Consider the following 19323-nt stretch of genomic DNA (forward strand, 5'->3'; position numbering starts at 1 on the left):
GTGGCTACGGTCAAACACAGCCTGCTTAATTAGAAATATGGGCTGTTTGTGGTTCTGGTGAACTGAGCCTTTAAGGCCCGAGTCCGTATTTACCAAACTGCTATAACGGTGCAGAGACAGAGGTGATCCTTCCAACGCAGGCTAAAGTGACTGTTCAGCATCTCACTGGTCCCGATGAACAACACGTCAGCTGAAGCCACAGAAATCAGAGCAGTTTTCATTCGCTCAATTTACTGTTATTTCACCGCTGGTTATATTATATATGGTAATTTGACATGACTGCTACTGCAGATGTTAAGGATTTCTCACAAAGGTTGCAGAAGGAGACATATCACTGAGTAAAAAGTAAGGATTTTCTTTTCAAGAGTGAAAAATATGGCAGATGAAGGTTCAGTCCTTCCCTCTGATTGACAGACCTTGCTACGATTGATCCTGTGATCACATGCTTTTAAAGTTTCCTGTTATTGCTTCTCTGTCAGTAGGAGGAATTATCTCCGTCCGTTGTTTCTCACATTAGATTCTTAAAGGTCTGATGAATTCAGATTGAAGATGCAGACGGACTGGTTCACTCTAACTGGATGTATAACCGGTGGAAGAAGGCATCAAGTGTTCCTGTTTACTGCTGTATTTCATTTTTCATTCGCTGTTTTCTTCACTTCTGTCCACAAGAACATTTATTGGAGATATAAAACACAGACTTTCAGTTGCTACTGTCCTGTGACAACTATCTTCAGTCCCCCTCCATCATTTAGTATTATGAAAGAAATCCTGAGGACTTTTAGGGCCGCAAAGCAAATTTGATTTACCTCAGTAGTACGGAGCTGACGGGGAAAATCTAATATATTCTTTTGTAATTTTGATGAACTGTTGCTTCAAGACCTTCCTAAAAATGGATTTGAAAATAAATTGAAGATCTTGAAAAGTGGATATTGTCAAAAATTGGAAAAAAAGGCTGATTTTTACACAGTAATAACCTGCAGTTCTCCTGAGACAACTGTCTTAGATCCTCCCTGGATCATCCAGCATCACGTTGTCAGCCGACCTCTGATTTACAGCAGCCTCAGCGCGTTTAGTTTTGCCTTTATAACCTCAACAACACAATATCTGCATCATAGAAAGAGCCCCAGGGTATTGTCACTGTGAAGTCTGTTGCTTGTACCTTCTGTTAATGGACAAGAAAACCAATCAAATCCCTAAAGTTCCCCGTAGAATTAGTTGTGAGAATTCAGAGTGAAATTGTTGTTGAACATTGGGAAAAGTGCGATTAAAAGGTCGGATGATTATTTTACACTCGGTCAAGACTGAATACGTAAAGACTGTGGCTGTACAGATACACACACACACACACACACACAGAGCATTCACTTTACATTAATAAGCCCCAACACAGGTGTCTTTCTCTCAGTAACAATAACAAGGCAGACATTCTCCTGCACGGTCCAGATACAGAGGTTTATTAACACACAGATAAAGGGAGGACAAGAGACGAGGGGAGAGAGGCAGTGCGAGGAGGGGAAGATGCAGTGAATACAGTGAAGACAATAAAGTCAAAAAGCACGTCTGCCCCGATCGCCCTGTCAATCCCGCTGAACGTTCACCAGACAAAGGCAAATCTCTCCTTTGTCAGCGATTCATTTTCACATTTATCATCCAAAACATAATGAGAAATAAAAAAGCCAATAGATAAACCTTTTCACAAAGTTCCCCCGTCTCTTAATGAACTCACCGAATAATGGCTCTACCTCTCCAGCATAAATAATTTCAGCTGATGTTTTGGAGGTTTATTTATGTATTTATTTTTTTTCATTTCCCCTTTGTTTTCCTGATGCTCAACTTCTGTTCTGACTGATGACAGTAATCAGGTTCCAGGGGAGGAGGAGGAGGAGGAGGGGTACAGGAGCCTAGAATCAAACCTCATCCTCTAAAACAGCTTCTATTTTTACTTGCTAAAAGCTCTTCTTCTCTAGCTTGTCTACTCTAAAACATTTCACATTGTGACAGCGCTACGCTATGCAGATTTGTTTGGCTCCAATCAACTGACACACTGGCTCTGGAAAAGAATAAATTAAAAAAAACCAAAAAGCAGAGACACTATAAAGCTCTACAAAAAGATATTTTTCTCCCTACATCTCTATACGAGACTAGAAGGCATCTGTAGCAAATGTTTGTTAAAGGTACAAGCCGTGCATAACGGGATCGCCCCCTGCACTTGGTTTTCCGTAGCAGTCCATGCTCATCGTGGTCTTCACCTCCCCCATCCCTGACGTCCTTTTTTTTGTTTCTCTTTGCACTCTTTGTCTTTTCACTTCATCTCAAACATAGCTTGCTCACTCATTCGCAGCTCCCCTCCCAGTCCTTAATCTTTCTGTCTTTGGTCTGTTTGATTTCGAAAGTTGCGCTGTCCTGCCTGCGTCTTGTCCGTGAGCACCGTCCCTACCCTGTACGCCTGAGCGCCCGTCCCATCACAGTGCGCTGGTTCGTGGCTGAGGGGCTTAGTGGGCGGACCTGGGCAAACAATAATGTATGCAAATTTGGTTACAGTATTCAATCTCTTGAAATTGCACTTGATCTGTTTTCTCAGGCAGCTGGATGAGCTCAAGCCTCTCAAAGAAAGGATACACGTGAAAAGCTCTTAGTCAGTACTAGCTTACTGTTTTGCTCAGGTCGAGTGCTGGGTGCAGTGGGAGGTGGTGAGGAGGAAACCAGGGGGCGGAGGAGGGAGGAAGTGAGTGAGAGGTGATGATAGTGCCAGTCTGTGTCTGTCTCTGTTAGTCCCGTTTCTACGGCAACATGATGGGCGTGTCTGAGAACACGGACATGATGGAGTCTGTCTCCCCAGCCCTCTGCTGCGACTGGCTGTGGAGCTTTGGGTGCTGCTCTGGCCCTAGCAGTAAACCTGGCCCCAGATGTCCTTTCACCGCCCCAGCTCCCGGCCCCACCCTGAGTCTGCCGTTCTGCTGCTCTCTGATTGGCTCCAGAAAGACCACATGCTTGTTGGTACTGACCTTGCGGCCCGGGCCCTCGGTGGTCGCCGGCGGGGTGGGGGTAAGGATGGAGGACTGGGCGCTCCCCGCCCCAGCTTCGTTCCCCATGCCTGGCGTGGCGGGGGTCGGGGCCTTCGGACAGGGAGGGCAGCGGCAGGGCGTCAGGTAGAGGTACATGAGGACCAGCAGCAGGCTCACCACACAGCCCAGCAGGGTGGTGAATCCGGTGTTGAAGGGCTCGTGAGGCTCGCTGTCATGGTGCAGCACCACCGTCACGTTGACCTCGCGGGTTTCATTACGCTGCCGCTGCTGGTCCAGAGCCATACACCAGTAGACGCCAGAATCCTCTGCGCGCGCTGCCACGATCTCCAGGCTCCCGTTGGCGAACATCTTCAACGATCCGTTGTTCCCCGGTGGTGCCACGTACTCCTGATTCGGTGACACCCAGAGAAAAGTCACGCTCTGGCCGGTGAGAGCGGTCACACAGTGCAGCAGCACCGCCTTTCCCGCCCTCACTGAGACGCTGCTCTCCTGCTCTCTGAGCGGCTGACTCATTGCAGTCAGGTTGCATTTTTCAAAGTAGCGGTCATGCTGGAAGAAGCGCACGGTACCTTTCTGTATCCCATAGACCCGACAGGTGTGCTCTTGTCTGAAGTGTCTCACTGAGGCGTATCCTCTCTGCTCCCAGCGCCTGAACAGTCCGTACATCGAGCACTCGCACTCCAGGGAGTTGTTGTGAAGGTAGAGTCCCTTCTGGACTGGAATGGGTAAGTTTGATATGTCCTCCAGGGGTAGTTTGAGCAGACGGTTTGAGGACAGGTCCAGCATGGTCAGGTGAGGGTGGCTGTGCTCTTGGATGGAGAAGAAGGGGAAGTGAGTGAGACGGTTATGACTGAGGTAGGCCTTGCGGAGGTTTCCCAGTCCAGCCAGAGCTCTGCTCTCCACCTGGACAATGCGGTTGTTAAACAGCAGCAGTTCTTCCAATCCAGACAGCTCTTGGAAATAGTGCTGCTCCAAAACACGAAGCTGATTGGACGACAGGTCCAGGTGTCGGAGCAGCGCCCCGGAGGTGTTTTGAAATGCCCCCAGGTGAATGGTCGTCAGCTGGTTGTGCGCTAACCGTAGCGTCTCCAATCGAGAAAGTCCTTCAAAGGCGCCCCCCTTTAACTGATCGATCCGGTTGTGGCTGAGATCCAGAGTGACAGCAGAGGCGGGCATGTCTCTGGGGACCTGCTCCAGACCCAGGGCGGTGCAGCTGAGGATGTCCGAGGCACAGAGGCATCCGCGTGCCTGGGACGGACCCTGAGACAGGCAGATGGTGGCCTGGACGGGGCTCAGCTGGGGGAGCTGCAGACAGACTAACAGCACAACAACAGACCACCATGACGGCTGTGCTGCTGTAACGGCTGGTGCCACCACACCCTGCAGAAAACCAGCGTTACCACCAACATACAGCATGGTGCTGTTTCCTCGTTGTGACCCAGCTTATTTCTCGGTGACTTTTCCCCTTTAGAGCGACCGGTCTAAGTGCTTTTTTAGTTTATTTTTCACATCCTTCATACTCTGTGATTTATCTCATTTTGAAGTCATTTGCACTTCACCTAAATAGAGTCCTGACAAACTAACGCATGAGGCTGAATAGACTTGTTTTTCATTTTTATCTTGCACCAGTCTCTTTACATGTGGAAGTAAAATCTTCTCTTCTGCTTATGTTCCCGCTGCAGGCAAGTCTGCCGCTGTAAATGTTTAAATCCCTCTCCCTCAGTCTCTTATCATTTTCAAGACACAACTAAGACAGAAACCTCATTTGCACAAACAAAACGTCGCTGTAATGCGAGCTCGCAAGCTTGCGCCCCGGCGTGATTGTTTATTTTGTCTAACCCGGTTAATGTTGGATGAGGCGATTACATCTGCATCCACCTGCCAGCACGGGAGCCATCTGGAGAGAGAGAAAAAAAAAAAAAAGGAGAAAAGAAAGGTGGCTGCATAAAAACAGCACAGTTACCGAGCTGCAGACCCGAGTGCGTCGCTGTAAACTAACAGATTCCCTGTGCTCCCTAATTTGTGTTTAGCAGGGTGGAAGTAGGCAGCCGAAATCCAGCTCTCTTTGCTCTTGCCTCAGGGCAGTAAAGAAAAAAGAGAAATATTTGGGGAGCAGGTTACAAGACAAGCAAGAGGGCGATAGATAAAAAGCGTAGTGGCTTTAAAACTGATCCAGGTGGAAAAGGGAGGAGGTGCAGGTACGCTGAAGTATCAAGAATAATCTCTCTCTTATTCCAGCCAGAGAAAACATAGTAAAACCAGCCGTGCAGAGCGTTCAGCAGGACTTCCTCTCACCTCTTGGTACCTTTGTACCTCCAGCACAAGCAGAATTCTTTGCTGGGTGTAAGATCCTGAATTTGTTGATGACTTATCTCCAGATCGTCCTGTTTGAACCGCCGGATCTCTGCCTTGGACTCCTCGTTCACACGCAACTCATTATCCTATGCAGAGAACAGACCAGGCTCAGGACCTTTTTTTGTCCCTATTGCAAACAAAGGCTCAAGTTTCAGTTTCCCCACACAAGCTCACTTTCAGCTCCTATCGTGGCAGAGGAGCCTCTTCTCAGTTGTAGCATCTCTTTCTTTTCATGCCAAGTGGGGTTTTGTGAATCATGGCCCCAGCTGTCTGCCGCCCACAGCCCGCCCCGAGCCGCGGATCGGGTTTTCAGAGAAGTCAGCACCCTGTCCGCTTCACTTCACATGGAGGCAATGGCAGCTGTAACCACACATCCGCACTGTTCTGTGGCTCCCAGTGCCTTTTTCTCCAGCTAATTTGCGCAGAGAAATTCCTCTTTTCTGTTTATTTTCAGCAGTGGGAGGATTTTGGAAGGACTGGCTCAGCTCTCTGTGAAATCCCAAACACGAGACATCCAGCACTTTCTGTCCTCCTCTTCTTTATCCTGTCGCTCTCTCCCCCGAGGCTCAGGAAAAAAAACAACACAACGTTCAAAGAGACAAGATGTTGGTAGTCCGCTCGGCCGTGAGTGTGTGTGTGTGTGTGTGTGTGAGAGTCCAGGTTATTTCCAGATGTGAGAGTAAAGGAGGTTGAGCTGTGTGCAGTCACTGCCTCCTCTCGTCTGTTTACCACACACTCTCAGCTCAGTTGTGAGCTGTGTCTGCCGCTTCTGGTGCTTTCCCAGCTCCACCTCTCCTCCTCGCTTCCTCTCCCCCGCTCCGGCTTAATCCTCCTCCCCCTCTCTCCACTCAGCATCCTCCGCCCATCTCAGACCTCCTCCTCCTGTTCTCCTCTTCTCTTTTCACCGCTCTGCTCGCTTTTCTGTCCGCTCCTGTTTCGGATTCGGGCTCTCACGCTCCCGCTTTGTTGTTTCCATCCCCACGTCTCCCTCTCTTCTCTCCTCCTCTGCTGTCATGTCTCTTTCCTCCCTCTCTCTTTCTCTGATGGCTTATGTTGCCACAGGAGGAGCTTTATGAGGGAGGATCTGGAGGGAATTTGATTGGCCACAGAGAGCGAGGCCACGAGAAAGACACGACTGCGTCTCTTCTCTGCAAACATTAGTATTGTTGATTTAAATATCAACGGAATCCAGGTTGTCAGTTAATATTCCACATTTTTCACACGGGGCTGTAGGACTGTGTCATGATTAGCTCAGTGTTTGTGATAATAAGTGAACTACAGGTGCACCGTTTGTACTTGGAGACTATTCTTGTCTTTGTCTGCATTTTTTTTTTAGCCATGCAATTGGCTTGGCTCTATGAAAGTCTGGTCCCGACTGAAACATCTGGATGGACTCTGATGAACTGTGGTTCAGACGTTCGTCCTCCCCTCAGGAGGAGCTGAGATAACATGTATCATCAGGTTCTCGTGAAATTTGGTTTCATGCAGCCCCACGGAGCCGCCGGCTGGAGAGAGTCTCCGTACAAGTACTGGCCTTCAGGTCTCTGATTTCAGAGGAACTCACCTTTGTACCAGCGTCAGTTCATGTTCCTGTACAAACTCTGGCTCAGCCCACGGTAAATATCGGTGGCAGTAATCAGGTGTGTCTTGACTTGCGCTGTCCTTTTGATGGAAGCACTCTGTGGTGTATGTTTTTGCGTTTTGCATCTTCAGTCTCATCCTCAAGCAGACCTTTATTCAGCTCTGACACCCGGCCCCTTTGTTCGGGACTTGGATTGGTACCTCCATCCTTTTTCCTCCCTCCTTCTTCTTCTTCCTCTTCCTTTCCCTCCTCTCTCATTCATCCCTCTTTTCTCCTTTCAGTTACTATGATGAACTGGCACTTGGCTGCCTGACATCCATGTCTGAACGTTTTGTGTTTGTATTTGTTCAGGTAGTATTTCATTCGTGAGGATGTCACCTGTCTCTGTCTCTGTCCAAAGCTCTTTTGTTGTCTTGTTAGTCCACACACACACACACACACACACACACACACACACACACACACACACACACACACACACACACACACACACACGAGTCCACACGCTGTGCAGAAAACAGTGTTGTCGGTCGGGTCGCACACACAATCACCGCACCTCCCAGCACCGCACACACGTGCGGGCGGTCCCCTCTGTCAGTCGGGCGATCGGGTGTTGAGCCGTTGACGCGGACACGACATCGCTGTCCTCTGTCGGTTTATCTGCAGCAGACGAAACACCCGCTTATATCTGTGTGCAAGGTGTGTGTTGCAGTGTGGACCCGTTACTTGGCACCTATGCCACTGTACACAGCTGCTACCTCAGCACACTCAGCGAACTCTGCAGTTTTGAATGAAGAATATGAAGCACGTGATTTGCGGACGTGAACTCTTCGCTTCTCGTCTTCCTCGTAAAATCCTACACACCAGCGACACGTCGACACCGGTTAAATTCTCTCCCTTTGTCAGACACTAAAGCTTCCCTGTGGAGTTTCCTCGTAAACAAACAGAAGTTATATTTACCTCCAGTGTTGAGGTTTGATGCGTTCCCTCCCTCATTACACACTTGCAGAGCTGATCCTTCTTAATAGTTTGAAAACGTGCCTCGCTTACATCCATGTTCACCGGCTGCAGTCTTCTTCCCTGTCTTTGTTAGCACATCGCTGCACATCTTGACGTTTCACCGCCACCTGTGGTCCAGAGGAACGGTGTGAAACCAACGGGGGACTGTGGCTCGTCTTACCTGCGTCTTTGTGTGCATCCACAAGATAAAAAAAACAGCGACCCGCTCACAGAGAAACTGCTCCAAAGCTACTATAGGTCAAAAAGTCAGCGGGGAACTTTAAATTTCATCCGATTCCCTCCTCAGATCGACAACCGTCGACTCCTTTGCCGACTGTGTGGTTGGTCCGACGTCCTCGGTTGTAGCAGAGAGGAGAGAAAAGTGGCAAGAAACAGACTCATGGCTAAACAGGGACGACAAACTCCAATGTCTTGTTACTTGGCGTCAGCTCTCTTATTCCTTTATAGCCTACATTATTATTTTAATTGTTGATGACTATGTGGATTTTTTTTTTTTAAATTTATTGTTTAGTCTATAAAATGCCACAATATTAGATAACATTGAACAATGCTGTCCACAGTTTCCCGGAGCCCGAGGAGACGCCTTGAAATGACCCGTTGTTCAGTGATGTGAAGCTGAGAAGCTGAGCTTTACTCTCTGAGCGCGTTTCGTCAGGTTTGAGTGTTTTCATTCAGTCAGTTCAGTCAATCTAACGGGGCCCGACACCCATTAACTCTTCATTAGTGGTATTTATTACAGCTTAGCTCAGAAGGGTCTGCATCGCTTGCTGGGGACATTTTTTAATCACTCACTTAGTTTTTATTTGAACAGGATGATTCAACCAGTCAGTGAGACTGTGTTCAGCTCTGCATGTGTCCCTTATTCTCTGTGTGTGTGTGTGTGTGTGTGTGTGTGTGTGTGTGTGTGTGTGTGTGTGTGTGTGTGTGTGTGTGTGTGTGTGTGTGTGTGTGTGTGTGTGTGTGTGTGTGTGTGTGTGTGTGTGTGTGTGAGAGAGCGAGAATGTGCTAGGAGCTGTTTCATGTAGATCTCCTGTCACAGGGAATTAAGATCAGAGACACACAGCCAGGGACACACACAGTTTCACTTGAAAGAGGAAACTCCAATACTTCTAAGCAGACAAACACACAAGTTATGTGTTATTAACATATGAACATTAAAGACAAACGCACAAACTCTCTCCCAACATCTTTGTCGTTACACTGATATCAGATCCCATCACACACAAAAAGACTAGACACCGACACAAGTGCTGTAATATTTCAGTCTGCGTTTCAAGTTATTCTTAAAATGGTGACATGGAAATACAAAACCTCTGAAGTCATGAAGTTCACATTACAAATAAGTTTTCTGAGCCATATACCACTTATCAAAAGTTTTAGGACAACCCCACTGTTCAAGTTTTTTCTTTATTTTTTCAGCTCAAGTTCAGTGAAAAACCTTAAATGGTACAAAGGTCAGTGGTAAACTGCCCCAGGTAAAAAAAAAAAAAATTCAGGTCACCAAAAACCAAGAATCCTGTAAACTCCATATTCATATGATTCCTACGGGTTCACAACTTTAGTTGATGACTGACAAACCCTCAGAGTTGGAACAAAGTGTGTTGCTACACCCTCTGATTCATCATCAGGTCAACACTGTGCTGCAGGAGTTAGTTACTGGTAAACTGGTGTCAGACTGGGGAGAGAAAGACAAGTAACAGAGAAAGACAGACCGGTTGAAAACATCAGAAACGTCAGGAGTGAGTTCAGCTGTTGGACGAGTCAGAAATGTAGTTAGATTTAGTTCATCAACAAGATTCAATGATTCCTTGATTTTTAAATAAAATCTATTATTTGTTTGTTCTGTGCTTTAATTTCAGAAACACTGAGGCGTCGAATTATGCACATTAAAATAACAGCTGGAAAATGGAGGCATCCTAACAGTGTTGACTGGTAGCGTGCACCTGCAATAACTGATTTGATTGATTGAGCAGGTAGTGGACAGTGGCGTTTTACAGCTGTTTCTCTGAAAACAAGTGACCCAGAGCTGTAAACAGAGGAACAATGAGCTGAAACTCACCGTAAAGCTCCGTGAAGTCGAGGGGAGGCTGCAGATTCAGCTGATCATTCTCTGGAGGTTCATCACCGCCAGACACTCCTGTCATGTAGTCGTCATCTGATCCATTTTTAATATCAAAATATTCCCTTGTGCGGCTTTTTGGTCTGTTTTTGGGGATGAAACTGAAACTGGTTTATCCTCATCATGATACTTTGTTGTCTTACTTTTTGTTTTTATTATCTTATATGTGCGCTGTCAAGGTCCTATCTGTGGATTAGCTGCAACTAATTATTTTTTTTAATGCATTACTGTTTCATTTGCTGACAGTTTTCCTGATTCATCTATGAAATACCCAAAAATAGTGAAAAATGTCCATCCCAGCATCTCGGAGTCCGAGGTTACATCCTGTTTTGTCTGAACATCAGGTCAAAACCAAAAGGTATTCAGTTTGCTGTGATAGAAATATTTGAGGAGCTGCCATTGATTATTAAAAAAGTTGCTAAGCAATTTTTGCCTGATCGCGGTGGATGGACAGAGGTGACAAGGACAGAGTTTTGGCTGCAGGAGCAGAAAACAGTGGAGGCTGAACCACCGTGGACTAACGAGCCCATCTGAGTCTGACCTCATTTGCATAAAACATCAGTTGGCGTAACGTGAGCAGCCCGAGCAGCTCGGCAGGCTGTATGTTCGGCCTTCTTTAGTTAAAGTATGGATTTGCCGTTGAGCAGGATGAGTACTGAGCTCTCGCTGGCAGCCAGATGGTGGTCAATATTAATGTGGACGCAAGTTTGTCCACTGTGACAGGCGGTTGTCCATCATGTGGTAAGCCATTAAGGAATCGTCTTCTGTCTTTTCCTCAACATTTCTGTGCCGATTATTCGGTGTCCATTTTTCATTACCATTCATTCATGTTCAAGTAATTTTCATCCGTCCCATGTGTAATTTGTCTTGTCAGTCGAAACACTCTGCCCTTTGTTGGTTTATAATTAAAGAGGGAACACAGTGGACTTGAAACTCAGCTCTTTGACAAAGACACAGTCGGTGACATTTTCCATCCTGAACACTGTGACTCACACTGCTCCTCTTTACAATTTTGTCTACCACAACGCCTCACAACGTGGACTCCTGCTCCTTCTTCTTCTTTTCCCTGAGCTGGGATGAATCAGGCCGCTGATCGTTTGATGGAAAGCGGAGGGAGGGAGCTGAGGTAAAGGAGATGTGAAGACAGGATGGAGGAGAGAGGAGAGGAGTCTCTGTGTGAAGCGTCATGGCTGCTGCAATGAAAAGGTCAGAGGAGATTTTACAGGAAAATGTCACCGTGTTTGGTGTCGGTCCGTCTCGATGCATCCTGTGAAGGACACAGATGACCCCCAGCACCAGCTGAGCTGAGCAGGACACAAATGTTTGGATTTCCGAACATTACAGCTCAGGGCTTTTAAATAGAACAGGAAGAAAGAGCCAGTTAGAGCTACAGACAAACCGGCCGACTTCAGACAAACGTTGAAAATATTACTGCTTTTTGGAGTCGGTTGGCAAAAGTATTTCAAGTGATGGTGGTGACACTGTGGATTTTTATCCTTTAAAATGTATCTGATGACACACAAATCACTCTGGTAGAGAGGTGCACAGATGTGCATAGATGTCAGTCACTGGGAGGAGGATGAATGATTGTTGATTTTACATCCCGATGGGATGGCGTTGGACCTGGGGCCGCCCCCCTCTTAACTGAGGACGACGTAGGGATGGAGGACAAGGACAGAGCGATGGAGGGAGGGAAGAAACAGAAATGAAGTAAAGATGAGGAGAATTCAGAGTTTCGAAGCGCTTCAGACTGGAATAAACAGAAGCAGCTTCTCATTAAAGCCAGACACAGCACAGGCTGAAAACACGGTGTCCAGCTGACATTTTAATGTTTCCCACTGAGTCATTTTAAAACGACCTCCCTGTAAAAGCGTCTTACAAATGCACTCGATGGCTCCATCGTATCACGCTAACAGACTGAAGCCAAACATCCCCAGCAGGTGATGATCCCTGTGGAAGACATGGAAAGGAACAGTGTTGTTATTCTGCTGCAGTGCAGAACTAGTTCTTACTCTGAGTTCGGACACTCAGATAAAATGTTGGAGAGTAAATATATTGAAATATGCTATATTTCTTACACAGCCTTCAAACACACCAAACCTTCAACTGACAGCCTTTGTTCGTACTTCTGAGAACCCTGGTCGGTCGAAGATCTGAGTATAGATGTGTATGAGATCGACTGACCTGAGCAGTCTGGTAGTCAGGTGTGTTTTTTCCTTTCGCTTGTGTTGCTGAAGTTCAGAGAGACTGTGGGTAGGAAGAGAAACAGCGCGTGTGTGTGTGTGTGTGTGTGTGTGTGTGTGTGTGTGTGTGTGTGTGTGTGTGTGTGTGTGTGTCTCCTTTTTTTTCTTCAACTACACCCTTCAGGCACAACATGACAGGAGGCTGTTGTGCTTTTACAATCTACTGCTTGAAGTGTTGGTATTTTTGGCTGGACTGCAACAGCGGGGCCAGATTTATAAACGTGAATGTCGCTGACTGACTTTTGGAGTTTCCTCATTGGCCGTTGCCCTTTCAAAATGAATTGCTCCAACAGTTTCTGTTACGTCATCAGGGGGCGTTTACAGGCAGTGTTGCCAACTTAGAGCCTTTGTCGCCAGATTTACCGACTTTTCAGACCATTTTAGACACTTTTCTTCACAAAAGCCACGAATCGAGCGACTTTCTGGACAAACCAGAGCTACTTTCCGTAGAAGGGAGACGCCAGTGTTGCACCACGAGTGCCACACCTGTGGCAAACCTCTATGCGTCTCATTCAACTAACCACACGGCAGCTGACACAGAAGTGAATGAGCTCCTAACTTTTTCTCTGACCGACCGTTTTACAGGTAAATACACCTGTCATCTTTAACTTATGTGTCTGGTGACTCCGTCAGACGACATCGATGTTGTAAAACCAGGATTTCAGCAGCAGGGCAGCAGCTTGTAAATGTCTTGGAAGTGACTGCTGGTTAACATGTCGTCTCAACGGGCCACGTTTCAGTCACTGTTTCATACTGGTTCCGTCGTCTGACAACAGAACCAGAAGAACATGTATATGAGAAAAGCTTTGTTATGAATTCAGATGGATTAAAACACTGCATATGTCAGGACAGAGACTAGGAGAGAAGCAGACAGATGAAGGACGGTCCAGCCATAGACTAGGTTTTGACCTGGTCTTGTTAAACCTCACACTAAAGTCACATCACATGCAGCACTTTCCAGTTCCTTTCCACTGATGCAGTTGAACTGGTGAGGACATGGAGACATTTCCACTTCTTACTCACATGATAGATTCTTTAATATTGCCCTTTATTTACCTCAGGTGCTGAGAGAGACAGAACTTTATTTTTATTTCCTCCTGTTTACCTGTTGTCTAGATGAATTCAGTGTAACGTACATTTCCACAGCACTAACTCATCCACCTTGTTTGTCCTTACGTACTGAACAACTGTTTTCATTCACTAATTACTTTCAAAATAGTCATAATAGATTGAAGTAGGTTGCATTGAAATCAAATGGCTTAGATAAGATTGGATCACGTATGTTTTAGCCTTTACTGAGAGTCAATGCTGAAGCTTACAGTTACTATTTTTATTTTATTTAAAAGACTTTATTCTGAAAATATTTGGCCTTAAATTATTTACGCTTTAAAAGTGACACGTCGTGTTGTCTGTCAATATAACAAACGCTAGTGTTCACGATGAGTTAGTGCTGTACGTTATACTGAAATTATAAAGACAACAGGTAAACATGGAGGAAAGTTAGTTTGTATTAACAAATAAATAAAGGCATAAAGGCTGACGTTTGAGAATTAACAGTAAATATATTTCATTTCTCACTCATTTATTTAATTACCTGCTTTTAATTTGATTGCAGGAGAGATATTTATGTATGTATGTATGATATTTATTCAAATAATTTATGAGTACATTAGTACAAAGAGGCTGAAAATAGTACGAAAGAGCAGAGTTTCCGCCTTTAGAGGAGTAAAACAGAAAGCGGAGTATGAACTCACTGAGAGAGAGAGACAAGAGAGAGTAGACTGTTAGGAGAGAGAGAGAGAGAGTGGGAGTCTGGTGTTGTGGAAAGCCCTGCTATAAAAGATTGATGCAGAGAGGTTGGATTGAGTGGCGCCACAGGGGAGAGCAGAACAGAGAGGAGAGGTGGGGAGTTTCATTAGCAAGAGGAGCAGTGATTGAACGCTGGATGCAGGAGACAGACGGACAGACAGACATGTCTCAGAATAAGAAGAGACAGATAGAGACGGACAGACAAAAGGGAAGAAAGGTGAGAAGCAGAGGGGAAGGAGCAGCTCCTGCACCATGGGGCTTGTGTGGTGTGAGATTGAGCCCGAGTGAGGCTCTGATTGCGGAAAAAGGAGCAAAGGTGTGAAAACAGAAAAAGGTTCAGTTCACAGGAGAAATCCTGTGGTGAAGCCACAGAGCGATTGGAGATGATGCCGGTGCTCAGAGTTTAGCTGCTCAGCGAGAACACAGGTGCTTTGGCCCTCGTACCTGCTGCTGGGCAACACTAATGCTGATCACTGCCGTCATAATGTTCACTGACTGATGAGGGAAATGTCTCTGACACCATTAGATCACATCTGCTGTCTCATGTCTGTTGGTTTCTGTCTGGCGTGGAGGGCAGTGTTTTCACACATCCTTATTTACCTCAACCCGTAACTCAGACATCTTAACGTTTGTTTCTCAGCCTTTGTGAGCAACTGAGCAACGCAACTTTTAGGATGTTTGGTTTTCAAGGAAATTTCGTTTTTACGGAACATCTTCTGTTTCAGACATCGTATTCCCCCGCTTCTCTTCGGGATATTTCCACTCAGCCACGCTCACACGTTGATGTTAAAAAGCTCTGTGTTATTACTCCCCATAACTGTAGAAAACGTAGGAGCTGGACATTTTAGTAGTTTTCTTTGACACGTATGCAGTCAGCTCTCTGACGAAGGTGTCTTCTGTTAAAAAAAAAAAAAAAAAAATCTTCAAAAATGTAAAATTTGAAAACGGCGTCAAGAGCAGCCCAGTAACCAGTTGCTGACTTGTATCTGAAGATCAGGAATTCACGATGAGGGAAATTATTCAGAAGAGTTTGTTTTCAGTCACCAGAGGCAGAAATTCCCAACCCCGTCTCCTGGAAATAACATTTCTATACAACTACACTGCAGCAGCAAATACGTTTTGAAGGAAGCTCATCAGATAATGATAATGAGAAAATGTTGTTTATTTACGTATTTGCCAAGTTGCTAATACGTTGATCCTGAACGTATCAGTCAAATGTTACGAGACAACGTGTTTGTTTTCCACCAGAATGTCTGATCCTGCAGCACAACATCCACCTGTGGAGACTCCAGCATCATGAAACTGGTTTATGGTTCTGTTCAGACTCTCGCAGCACCTGGTTCAGGTTCGGGAAAGATCCCGGTCTGGTTTAATACAGAAAACGTTCACAGTGACTTCAGGCACAACCTGTTTATTTACACTGAACCAAAACCACAATCTTTCCTGAAGCTGAACCAAAGAGCTGTTGCCTGAACCACGAGGGCTTCAACTGAAAATCAGTTTCATGATCGATTAATCTTCCCATTTTTTCTTGATTAATTAGTTTGTTATTTTTCTTTAAAATGTAAAATGTATAGAAAAATAATAAAAATATGTCCATCCAAGATTCTCGAGTCCAAGGTCACGTCTTCAAATATCTCGTTTTGTCCACATACGTTTAGTTTTCTGTGACAGAAAACAGATTAAAACAGAACATCTGACACATTGAGTCACCACCACTACACAGAGTTAGGAACTTTTCCCAGATCCAAGCGATATCAGCCAATATCAGATCTGTCCTCAATCAGAAACTGTGGTTTAGATTAACATCATGATGCCAGCAGCAACGGACACAGTAACACACAGACTACTCCATTCATTTGCCTGATAGCAAATCCTCGTCTGAAAACCCATATACTGATGACCCAGCTAGATTCGTTGCAGAATTTTCTCCAACTCAGGCATATGAATTAGTTTCTCTGTCCAGTCCTAAACCTGAATTCCCGTTACAGTGCCACAGAGAGGTTAGTTGATTACAAAGCACCTTTTAAAACAACGTTGCAAAGTGCTTTACAAAGGACAAATAAGAAAAATCAAGTCGAGAACACATAAAATAGAATAAAAAACCCAAATTCAGTTTGATACAGTAGAAATTCAATTAAACACACAAACAACTGGAAAAATAAAAGACTTATCTGACATTAATAAAAGGCTTTTTTAAAAAGATAAGTTTTAAGAAGTAATTTAAACGATCTTAGTGATTCTGCAGCCTCAGATCTTCAGGCAGGGAGTTCAGAGGTGGGGGGTTCTGACTGTAAAGCCCGGTTTCCTTTAGTCTTGATCCAGGACTCATGAACATCCAGAGGGCCCGGAATGGCAGAGATGGGAGTGAACTGTCCCTCCAGTGCTTGATAATGTAAGGTGTGTCATGAGTGTCACCTCCTCTAACAGTGTGTCCTCCTTCTCCCCCTACCTCAACCCCCCACCCGCACCTCCTCCTTCACCCCCCTCTCGCAGGACATCGCGAGCGGCATCCGTCCTGCTCTCTGACCCCTGTTTCCAGCTCCACTCCATCCAGCACCTGTTAGGAGAGGGGGGAGAGTCCTCCGGCTCCTCGGCAGCTGTCACCTCCAGTGCCCGTCCTGTAATCGGGTCTTTGGGGTCATCTGTGGCCCCTCCCATCCCTGCGGCCACCGGAAACGCAGGCTCCTCGGAACGCAAACACTTCTCCCTGCACGCATGTGAGTAAGACATAACGGTGGGTGTGGGTGGGGCTGGTTCATTGACACCAGTAGAAAGGTGTTGGGGGGAACTCCGGTGACTTTCCACCTCAGTGGAAAATCGGTCCATCGTGACCCTGACAGTGGTGCAGGAGTGTGATGCTAAATCAGTGGAGTGGGTGGAACTGTGGTGGAAATCCTGTCAACGCTCTGGGCACAGACTCAAATAAAGCGAAGACACTGAGGGAATTGAATATGAACGTGATTATTATTGATCGATAATAGGAGAAAACAACTTACACAAGTCAACCCACACAACCCCCGTCTCCCCGAACACAGAGCAAAACTAATCTGTTATAGTTTTCTAGAGAACAAAGAAACTCATTCTGCCTGGTCAGTACACGTCCACAGAAACGTTCCATCCAATGGTCAATTTGCCAAACACACACGAGGTCACGAGGAGACTGAAGCCTTGCTCTTCTGTTTACGTTACATGTTACATAAGACACAGACAATCTGTTGGAGCCGAATCTGGGTTTGAGTTGAATTCTTCTTTAAAATGATATCACTTTGTATCACAGAACAAACAGATCAACGTCTTCTTAAATTATTGGTTCACGCTCTGGAATTAGCTGAACCTTTCCCCCTAAGGCTTTTAGTGTCGTCTCGTTTGTACCCTTCACTCTCTGAGTGTACATCACTTGGATTTAATACAGTTTTATCTTGATCGTTGACTGAGCAGACTGTCCCCATTAAAATCTGCTGAATCAGCGGTGATCAGCTCCTGTTGCAGCGTAGCCACGTTCAGACAACTGTCACTGGGTCACTGTGATACTGAGGGAAACTTAAAAACAGGAAGATTCTGAATGAAGTTCTGCAGCCTCTTTTTCTTCTGGTTTCTAAGTGGATTTCTTGAGCTTTACTCTGGAGGGACATCAGAGGTCACGATGTCCTCAGGAAGTGGACGTCAGACTGAATCATATCAACACGTGTTTCAGGTCTGTGAGTTCAGATTTGACTGAGTAGTGACTGAGAGAGGAAGGAGTGCGATTTGTGACACAGGTTGTCGCTAAGAGAAGACATTTCAGAGTAATATAACAATGACTACTTTATGGACGATCAGAGATCTGCACGTCTACATAATATATTGGAGCTGGATTTCTTTGATAGAGACCCAAAGGTAATAGAGATATTCTGTGGAAACAGTGTATTTTGACATCATCATCCAGCTCCTTTAGGCTTAGACTGGAAAGCAGTGAGACTTCCTGAGGTCTCCTGACCTAAAGGTCACATCAGGACAGTCACAGAACTTAGAAAGCCTTTTAGTGTTTGCTTTAAATGCTCAGCTGGACATTTGGCTGATTCTTTGCTTTGGGAACAGGCCCTTAATGCTCTTAATTTCATTTAGACTTCATTTCAGTTTTGTCTCAGGGCTGCAGTGGCATCTATCCTGGGCACAGTGCTCTGCTTGTGCAGAAGAGGAGTCAACCTCAGAGTCAGCAGCCGCTGTTACACAGGTTTTGTGGAGATTTCCTTAGCTCTTTTTGCTGAATCCGAAGCACTTCAGGCTGACGGGGGAAACATGCGCTGTGGAGTCTTCTTTCCTCTGTGTGGGGTTTGTTTTCAGTGAGAGGATGACTGGAGGCAGACACGTGACCGAGGGAAGAGCAGGAAAGCAGCAGATCGCAGACACTGTACCGCGGAGACGGGTCAGTCACTGGAACTCTGGCCGAACCTTTTACCACTCACTGCACCGACGTAGTGTTTTTTAACAGCGTATCACTCGACTCCCGCAGTGTAATAGGTCGGGTTTCATTAGCTGTACTAACAATGTAACGTACGGCAGCACGTGAGCTTAAACGAACATCTCGTGTGTTTACTTTTTAATCTTCAAAGGAAGGAGCCTAATATTGTCCCCAAAGTCAAATGTTGTCTTTGGCCTGTCCAGCAGTTCATTTAAACATCACAACGGTTCAAATAACAACAGCACTGGCAGGATGAATTCTCCAAGTAATGAAACTACAATACACAGAATGATATGAATAAAAGACTGTAAAAAAAGATTAAAGCCGAGCCTCTAAGAGTTGAACAAGCCGCCTGCAGGATCAGGGACTTCCCATGCAGCAGAGGCATCCTGCAGCTCCTTCCCGAGTTCAGCTCCTGGAATGTGGGGAACGGAGGACGTCAAGGTTCCCCTGTTTCCAAAGAGCCTCTAAATGACTCCGTGGCCTTCCGGTCAGTTCAATGGCCACGTCCGCTCGCCCCTGCGTTCACTGCTGAGAGCCACATGCAGGGATAGTGTATAACAGGACAGTTTGGACGAGATGAAGTTAAAGCAGAGAGCGGCTGAGAGATGGAGGCACATGCGCAACGCTGAGACGTACATCAGCTGAGCGTCGTGTTATGTAAAACTAGGCAGACGTACGCTCCTGTATGTGAGAAGGCGACGCATTCAGCGGTGTCACTCTGC

General features: G+C 45.9%; 2 protein-coding genes across 4 annotated transcripts in view; one reads left to right on the forward strand and one right to left on the reverse strand.

Moving 5' to 3' along the window:
• LOC120807266 (E3 ubiquitin-protein ligase RNF123) overlaps positions 1-19323 on the forward strand; it is a 144728-nt gene that overhangs the window by 85576 nt on the left and 39829 nt on the right. For all 3 annotated transcript variants that reach the window (XM_040159050.1, XM_040159049.1, XM_040159052.1), the window contains exon 37: positions 16651-16874. In XM_040159050.1, the coding sequence (XP_040014984.1) occupies positions 16651-16874 (224 nt within the window). The remainder of the gene's footprint in view (positions 1-16650; positions 16875-19323) is intronic.
• On the reverse strand, positions 1406-6125 carry amigo3 (adhesion molecule with Ig-like domain 3). The gene is made up of 2 exons (XM_040159053.1): positions 5556-6125; positions 1406-5467 (listed from the first exon to the last, which is right to left on the reverse strand). Exon 2 carries the CDS (start codon positions 4440-4442, stop codon positions 2781-2783), a length of 1662 nt encoding a protein of 553 aa, XP_040014987.1. The 5' UTR covers positions 4443-5467; positions 5556-6125; the 3' UTR covers positions 1406-2780.

This window comes from Xiphias gladius, chromosome 21, assembly GCF_016859285.1.
Source record: "Xiphias gladius isolate SHS-SW01 ecotype Sanya breed wild chromosome 21, ASM1685928v1, whole genome shotgun sequence".
Taxonomy (NCBI): Eukaryota; Metazoa; Chordata; class Actinopteri; order Istiophoriformes; family Xiphiidae; genus Xiphias; species Xiphias gladius.